Source organism: Eimeria acervulina, genomic scaffold (assembly GCF_000499425.1).
Source record: "Eimeria acervulina Houghton genomic scaffold, Eah_scaff759, whole genome shotgun sequence".
Classification (NCBI taxonomy): domain Eukaryota; phylum Apicomplexa; class Conoidasida; order Eucoccidiorida; family Eimeriidae; genus Eimeria; species Eimeria acervulina.
The window spans coordinates 1-8,756 of record NW_013549614.1 but is presented as its reverse complement, the minus strand read 5'-3'; the positions used below and the strand labels follow the sequence as shown (position 1 = coordinate 8,756).

General features: G+C 51.5%; 2 protein-coding genes across 2 annotated transcripts; both read left to right on the top strand.

Moving 5' to 3' along the window:
• Window positions 1-903: 903 nt before the first annotated feature.
• Window positions 904-5,099, top strand: EAH_00048330 (hypothetical protein, conserved; the record flags this gene model as incomplete). Its single annotated transcript, XM_013394499.1, has 4 exons — window positions 904-3,238; window positions 3,537-4,033; window positions 4,281-4,516; window positions 4,745-5,099. The coding sequence occupies 4 exons, from the start codon at window positions 904-906 to the stop codon at window positions 5,097-5,099; spliced, it is 3,423 nt and encodes a 1,140-aa protein (XP_013249953.1).
• Window positions 5,100-6,858: 1,759 nt separating this feature from the next.
• Window positions 6,859-7,746, top strand: EAH_00048320 (hypothetical protein; the record flags this gene model as incomplete). The annotated part of the gene is made up of 1 exon (XM_013394498.1): window positions 6,859-7,746. One exon carries the CDS (start codon window positions 6,859-6,861, stop codon window positions 7,744-7,746), a length of 888 nt encoding a protein of 295 aa, XP_013249952.1.
• Between the last annotated feature and the right edge of the window lie 1,010 nt (window positions 7,747-8,756).

Sequence of the window (8,756 nt, the reverse complement as noted above, 5' to 3'; positions counted from 1 at the left end):
CTCCAGCAGCGGAGTGCAGCAGCAAAAGCATTTCTGTGTCTGTCTTTGTTTAATTATTTTTTTTATTTTGCTGCTCTGTTTATATTTATTTTATATTTCATTTTACAATAATAACACAGAAGACAAACGCTGCTGGGCTCCACCATCGTGTTGCTGCTGCAGCAGCTGCTGCCGTTGCTGCTGCTGCAGTTTCGGCTGCTCAAGTCCGCTGTACAGTGAGGTGTACGTACACCTCATCAGCAGCAGCAGCAGCAGCAGCATCACTACCCCTCAACATCTATATTTCCCCCAGCTGGCTGTCGCAGCAGAGAAGCGGCTGCGGCCTCCGCGATCTAGCTGCTGTTTTGCTGCTGCTGCTATTCTGCTGCTGCTGCTGCTCTTTTGCTGCTTCGTGCTGCTAACCCCTCCGCTGCTCCATTAAAGAAGCATTCACGTGTAGAGGGGCCAGCAGCAGGCCTCTGCTCGCAGCGGCAACAGCAGCAACAGCTGCTGCTGCAACGCTTGGCGGCGGCGGCGGCAGCAGCAGCAGCAGCAGCAACAGCAGCAACGGCCCCATTAAACTAAAGAAGGGCTCCTTCTGGTGCAGCAGCAGGAGCAGTTTGAAGTGCAGCAAGTGCAGCAGGAGCACATGCGGAGCAACACCAACTGCAGCAGCAGGAGCAGCTGCAGTCACAGCAACAGCAGCAGCAGCAACAATAGCAACACCGCCACCTACAGCAGCAGCAGCAGCAGCAGCATCACCAACAGGAACAGGAGCAGGTGCAGCATCAACAACCACAGCAGCAGCACCAACAGCAACCACAGCAGCAACAACAACAATAGCACCAACAACAACAGCAGCAGCAACAACAACAACAACAACAGCAGCAGCAGCAGCAACAGCAGCAGCAGCAGCAGCAGAAGATGGGCGCAAACCTTTCAGTCCCTGAAGAGGCAGCAGCATGTCTGCATGACAGCCACCCTTTTGTTTGCTGCACGGAAGAGATAGTTGCTGCAGCAGCAGCAGCAGAATCGTTAAGCTGCAGCAGCAGCAGCTGGAAGCAGCTGCTGCTGCTGCAGCCCCACTACATGCCTGAAGGTACTGCAGCAGCAGCAGCAGCAGTATGGGTTCGTTTGCTGCTGCCGCTGCTGCTAACAAACCACAAGACAGGCAACGTAAGGGCTCTACTTGTCTTTCTTGCTTCACGCTTAGATGCTTTTGCTGCTGCACTCAGCTGCATATACACCGCAAACTGCAGCAGCAATAGCAGCAGCAAACCGCCAACGCACACAAACAAACAGAACCAGCTGCTGCAGCAAGCAGCAGCAGCAGCAACAGCAACCGAAGCAGCAGCAGCAGAAACAGAAACAGCAGCAACAGACGCCTCTGGAGAAACAACAGCAACAGCTACAGCATCTCCTGCTGCTGCTGCTGCTGCTGCTGCTGCTCCTGATGCTCGTGCATTAAGGAATGCTGCATTTATGTGCCGTTTGGTTGTTGCTGCACTGACGCAGCAGCTAACAGCAACACAAATCCTTCTTGCTGCTGAGTACATACCTGCTGCTGCTGCTGCTGCTGCTGCTGATGTTGCTTCTGATGATGATGATGATGATGATGATCTTCATGCAAGAGACGAAGCAGCAGCAGAAGCAGCAGCAGAGGCAGCAGCAGCGCAGGAACAACCTGCAGCAGCAGTAGCAGCAGCAACACCAACAACAGAAGAACCACCTGCAGCAGCAACAGCAGCAGCAACAACAGCAGCGACAGCAGCAGCAGATGGGGTGCTGGATTCGGCTGAATTGCAAGGAGAGGAAGGGGGCCCGAGGGAGATGCTCAGTCCTTTAAAGAGCAGCAGCAGCAGCAGCAGCAGCAGCAGCAGCAGCGGCAGCAGCAGCAGCAGCGGTATTACGCTAAAGATAATCTACAGAGAGAAAGTGCTGCTGCTGCTGCAGCCAAGCAGCAGCCTTGAGGTGTATGAACAGGTTATTACATTTTTAAGGTCGGCGTACAGCAGAGATGCAGCAGCAGCAGCAGCAAGAGGGTTCCTCTTTGCTGCGCTGCAGCAGCAACCGAAGCAAGAGCTGCTGCTCTCTTGTGCAGACTTGGTGTCCCCAGACACCGTTCAGGTGCTGCTGCAGCAGCAGCAGCAGCAACAGCAGCAGCAGCAGCAGCACCAACAGCAACTAGCACAGTGGAACGCCGCTGCTGCAGCAGCACCCACAGCCCTCGCTGCAGATGGCAGCAGCAGCAGCAGCAGCAGCAGCAACAGCAGCATCAGCACCAATAACAACATTCTCAGTTTATATTTACTGCCGCTCTGGATCCCTCAAGAAGTAGACAGTAAAGCTACGCCAAACAGCAGCAGCAGCAACAACAGCAGCAACAGCAGCAGCAGTAGCAGCAGCCAAAACAGCAGCAACGGCACCAGCAACAGCAACAGCAGCAGCTCTTGTTTGCTGCATTTAATGCGCTCTATGTTTAATTTTCTGGTGTATAGCCACCCTCCTTGCTTCTATCAGTCGCTTATGCTGGAAGCGCAACAGCAAATTGCTGCTGCGCTGCTGATGCTGCTGTCTGTTGTATGCCCCAACCAAGTGATTGAGAAAGCCTCTATTCTGTCTCCTGCTGCTGCTGCTGCTGCTGCTGCTGCTGGGTCGGCAGCAGCAGCGCATGCACGAACTGGTGCTGTTCTTCCTGCTGCAGCAAACTCCACGGCTAAGCAGCAAACAGCAGCAACAGCAGCAGCAGCAGCAACGCCAGGCGAAGGCTCAGTAGAAGGGACGGCAGAGCCAGCAGCAGATGAAGCAGCAGCAGCAACAGCTGCTGCTGCTGCTGCTACGGAGGACGGTTCAAGCCGCATGCCTTTCAATGAAGCACCAGCGCAGCACAGCAGCAGCAGCAACGACAGCAGCAACAGCAGCAGCAACATGGTGTGCAAGGATTGTTTGTCCTGGCCAGCTTCTGCTGCTGCTGCTGCAGGTTTTAACTCCGAATTTTTGCTGCCTCCTCTTAGCAGCGCTGCAGCTCATTGCGCTCCTCTCTTCTACGCCTTCCAGCAGCAGCAGCAGCTGCTGCTGTTGCAGCAGCAGCAGCAGCAGCAGATGCAGCTGCAGCAGCAGCAGCAGCACCAGAAGTTGCTGCTGCCGCAGCGTGTATTTGAGCGTCTTTATTTTTCTGCTGTTGCTCCTTGCTGCATCTTTGCTGATATTTTAATGGCGCTCTGGGAGAGCGAAGGAGCAGCAGCAACACAACCCAAAGGTAAGTGCTGCTGTTGCTGCTGCTGCTGCTGCTGTTGCTGCTGCTGCTGCTGTTGTTGCTACTGCTGTTGTTGCTGCTGCTGTTGTTGCTGCTGCTGCTGTTGCTGCTGCTGTTGTTGTTGCTGCTGCTGCTGCTGTTGCTACTGCTGCTGTTGCTGCTGCTGCAATTGTTGCTGCTGTTACTACTGCTGTTGCTGTTGCTGCTGCAGCTGCTGCTGGTGCCGTTGCTGCTGCTGTGCTGCTGTTGCCTGTCGATTTCCCTGCTATTGTTGCTGCTTCTGCTGCTGCGGTTGCTGCAGAGGTAGCAGCATATTTGCTGCGTAGTTGGTGCTTGAGTGTCTCTGGAGAGGCATTTGGCCTTGTTGCACCGCAGCAGCAGCAGCAGCAGCAGCAGCAGCTTCAGGTGCAGCTGTGCCGGGTCGCCTTCCCAAGAGAGTTAGGCGATCTCTGTCTCTGTTTGCTGCTGCTGCTTGCCTTCCACGCGCAGCCTGCTGCTCGAATTGCTGCAGCAATGGAGGCGCTCCAGCAGCAGCAGCAACAGCAACAGCAGCAGCAGCAACATCAGCAGCAGCAGCAGCAGCAGCAACATCAGCAGCAGCAGCAGCAGCAGTCAGGTTTGAGAATGCCTCCAAATGTGGCTGAGGGGCTGCTGCTGCTTTCAGTTAAAGAGCAGCAAAAACATATTCTGCTGCACTACTTGCACGAAAAGGAAGCAACTGCTGCTGCTGCTGCTGCTGCTGCTGCTGCTAGGACCGGGGCTGAACAGGGCCAAGCCAACTACCGCGCCACTCTAGCAGTGAGACATCTTCTCTTGCTGCGGTATATCTGCAGCAACAGCAGCAGCAGCAGTAACAGCAGCAACAGCAGCAGCAGCAACAGTAGCAGCAGCAGCAGCAGCAGCTACCCCAACGCCTGCACTTCGCTGTTGCGATTTGCTGCTGCTTTTTGTTCTTCTGTACTCGCAAGCCAAATGTCGGTTGTTTAGGGCTTAGGGCTTAGGGCTTAGGGTTTAGGGTTTAGGGTTTAGGGCTTGTTGTGTGCAGGCGAATCCGTTTGTGTTGGCGTTGAGTTCTTTGTGCGACCCCGTCTACTTCCGTGGTTCAGGTGTCTGTACACCTCAGCAGCAGCAGCAGCAGCAGCAGCAGCAGCAGCAGTTCCCACCCTTCCGAGACATCTGCTGCAGCAGTTTGCTTCGGTCGTTTGCTGCTGCTCCCCTCTTAGACAGCCAGGCGACTCCTTTGCTGCTGTATCTTCTTCTCTACCGCAACCGTTGCTTCAGGTACTGCTGCTGCTGCTGTTGCTGCTGCTGCTGTTGCTGCTGCTGCTGCTGCAGCAACCTCAACGGCGAAAGGAACGGTGCTTTCTGCTGCTGCAGCAGTTGCAGCAGCGATGCTTTCTGCTGCTGCAGCAGTTGTGCTGAGTAGCTGCACATAATATGCAAAAGACAATAATAGCCGTTTCCACCTGCTGCTGTTGCTGCTGCTGCTGCTGTTGCTGCTGCTGTTAGGCTGTATTGTGTCTCTCGTGGGGAGATAGAGAATTTGCTGCTGCTGGCCCTCTTCGATGCCTCAACTCAAATTACCTCCAACAGCAAATTCAAACAGCTGCGACGAGGTACGACCTGCAGCAGCAGCAGCAGCAGCAACAGCAACAGCAGCAGCAGCAGCAGCAGCAGCAGCAATAACAGGGGGAACAGAAGCAGTAGCAGCTGTACAAGTAGCGGTTGTGGGGCTGCAGCAATTTCAGCTGCGAAGCAGCAACTGCAGCAGCAGCAACAGCAGCAGCAGCAGCAGCAACAGCAGCAGCAGCAGCAGCATATGAAGTGTGCGTGGTGGTGTTGTTTTTCTCTGCAGCAAAAGTAATAGGGAAGGGTTCTATGCAGTCAGCTCCTCCTGCTGCTCTGCTGCTGTCTCTCTCTCTGCTGCTGCTAACCAAAGACCCTCAGGCCTGCCGCCACTTCCACTCCAAGGTGCAGCAGCAGCAGCAGCAACAGCAGCAGCAGCAGCAGCATCAATATCAATAGCAGCAGCAGCAGCATCAATAGCAATCGCAGCAGCAGCCTCTGCTGCTGCTGCTCTTCACTGACGCAGATGCTCCTTCTAAGAGAATATACAGCCTAAAATCCTTTAACTATGAAATGAAAGACTGCTGCTGCTGCTTTTGCTGCTGCTGCTGCTGCTGCTGCTGCAGGTTGTCTCTGAAGTGCCTGGTGAGAGCAGCACGAAGTTGAGGGAAATTTCTTTGGGTTCGATCGTCATACTAACCGCACTAAAATTCATCACCTGGCAAGTGCTGCTGCTGTTGCTGCTGCTGCTGCTGCTGCTGCTCTTGTGCTGCTGTTGCTGCTTCTGCTGCTGTTGCTATTGGTGCTGCCGTTCGACGGCTGTTTTGCGGCTGCTGCTCTTCTGCTGGTGTTGCTGCTGCTATTGTTCTGCTAATGTTGCTGTTCTGCTGTTGCTGCTGCTGCTGTCTTGCTGCTGCTGCTGCTGTTGTTCTGCTGTTGCTGTTCTGCCGCTCTGTTGCTGCAGCTGTTGTTGCTGTTACTGCTACTGCTGCAGCTGCTGTTGCTGTTCTTGCTGCACCAAGCAGCTGCTGCTGCTGTTGCTGCTGCAGCAGGTGGATTATCGTTTGCTGCAGCAGCAGATTGCATGCGTTTTTGTTCGCAGGAATTTATTTAATTTTTACGATGTCTTCCTCTTAGAGGTCTCCGCTGCAGTTATTTTAAACATCGCCCACAATGTGCAGCAGATCCACTGGTCAGCTGCTGCTGCTGCTGCTGCAGTTGTTGCTGCTGCTGGTGTCGTTGCTGCTGTTGGCACTGCTGTTGCTGCTGCAATTGCTGCTGCTGCCGTTGTTGTGTTGGTGGTGTTGTTGGTGTTGCTGCGGCTTCTGTTGTTACTGTTGAGGCTGCTGCTGCTGCTGCTGCTGCTGTTAAAGTCCTTGCTGCTGTTGTTGCTGCTATAGCTGCTGCAGCTTCTGCTGCTGTTTGCGTTGCTTCCGTTCTGCTGCTGCTGTTTGCGTTGCTGCTGCCGTTGTTTGTTGTTTCTGTAGAAGGTAATTCTTTTTAGTGGCTTCGAAGCAGCAGCAGAATGCGGTGTATGTACACTCCAATGTGCTGTTGCAGGTTTGCTGCTGAGAGACTCATCGCTCTCTTCGCTTGGCTGACGCGCCGTTTGCTGCTACTGCTGCCTCTCCCTGCTGCTGCTGCTGCTGCTGCTTCTAACTCTCAGGAACTGGCAGCAGCCGCAGCACGAGCAGAGACCAGCAGCAGCAACAACAACAGCAGCAGCAGCAGCAAGACCCGTATTAGTTTGGATTGTTGCGTATTGGTGTATAAAGTATTATTGATGTTTATTTGTGCTGCACTTAAACCTCCCTGTACACCGCAAAACCCTCAGCTGCTGCTGGCGCTGCTGCGGCTCTTCCCCTGCCCTATGATAGAAGAACTGCTTCAACGCATGCGAACAGCGCAGCAGCTGCTGCAGCTGCAGCAGCAGCAACAGCAACAACAACAACAACAACAAGAAACGCAGCAGCAGATGCAACAAGATCTGCGAGAGCGAGAAAACGAAAAGAAGCAGCAGGAGGAGGAACAGCGAACAACAAGAAACGCAGCAGCAGATGCAACAAGATCTGCGAGAGCGAGAAAATGAAAAGAAGCAGCAGGAGGAGGAACAGCAACAACAAGAGCAGCAGCAACAGCAACCAGAGCAACAGCAGCAAGAGCAGCAGCAACAGCAGCAACATCAGCAGCAGCAACAGCAGCCGGAGCAGCAACAGCAAGACAAGCAGGATCAGCAGCAACAGCAGCAGCCGCAAGAGCAACAGCAGCAGCAACAGCAGCAGCAACAGCAACAGCAGCAGCAGCAAGTACAGCAGCATTCGAATGGGATACCAGAGAATATGGCTGCTGCTGCTGCTTCTATGGGCAGCAGCAGCAGCAGCAGCAACAGTTGTTCTGGTGTGGGTGTTGAGGTACGTGTACACCTCAACTTAGCAGCAGAGGAGCTGCTGCAGCTGCGGCGTCTAACGCAAGTGCAGCAGCTGCTGCAGCAGCCGCTGGAGTTTGTTTTGCTGCTTTTTTCGGTTGCTTCTTCGGTTGTAGAAGACGAGACAGAAGCGCCAGAAAATAATTCAGTGAGCGAATGCAGCAGCAGCAGCAGCAGCAGCAAAAGCAGCAGCAACAGAAGCGGTGGCAACAACAGAAGCAGAAGCGCTAGCAGCATCAGTAGCAGCAGCAGTAGCAGCAGCAGCAGTAGCAAATGCAGCAGCAGTAGCAGCAACAGCAGCAGCAGCAAGAACACAAGCAGCAACAGCAGCACCAGCAAGAACACTAGCAGCAACAGCAGCAGCAGCAAGAACACAAGCAGCAACAGCAGCAGCAGCAAGAACACTAGAAGCAACAGCAGCAGCAGTAGCAGCAACAGCAGCAGCAGCAGCAGCAGCAGCAACAGCAACAGCAACAGCAGCAGCAGGAGGAGTATATTTTTATTTATGTTTTTGTTGTGATGCTGCAGGCAGCAGAAAATATATGTCTCTTCCCTCGAATGGAATACGAAGAGCGAAGCAATTCTTTATTCTTTTTTATGTCGCTCATTGCAAATGTTATGCGGCATGCAGACCCTTAAAGCCGCAGCAGCAAAAGAAGAAGCAGCAACAGTAGCAGGTAAATAATTATAGTAGCAGTAGCAACAGTAGCAGCAACAGCAGCAGGTAGTTAATTGGATTAGCAGTAGCAGCAGCAGATGATGATGATGATGATTAGATTAGCAGCAGCAGCAGCTGCAGCAGCAGGTGATTAGCTTTGGAGCAGCAGCAGCAGGTAATTAATTACATTAGCAGCAGCAGATGATGATGATTAGATTAGCAGCAGCAGCAGCAGCAGCAGCAGCAGGTGATTAGATTAGCAGCAGGAAGAAGAAAAGGAGAAGCAATTGGGGTGTATTTGCTGTTCTTTGTTTAGCTGCAAGTCTGATTGGTTAATATTAGGGGTATTTGTATATGATATTATATTATATAATATTTGTTTTTAATTATGTTCGCTGCAGGAGAAAAAGAAAAACAAAGACAGACAAACAAACAAAAACAAAAACAACATGAAGACGAATATAATTCAATGTACATACTTGCGGTGTATATACACTTATCTGTATGCATCTGTTTATTAACGGATGCACACAATTATTATTATTATTATTATTATTATTATTATTATTATTATTATTATTATTATTATTGATGGTTTTGTTTGCATTTATTTTCATTTAAATTTTTTGTATATTTACAAATTGCTCAGCAGGCACAAACACCCAAAAAGTTAATTACTCCAGTCTGTCAGTTTGCACGGGCCTATATATATATATATATATACTTAGCAATTATATATATATATATACATTATATATATTATATGTATTATGTATATAATTGCTAAGTATATACATATATCCATATATAATGGATATAGATATGTATATGCCTATGTGTCTGTCTATGTATATATATATATATATATATTA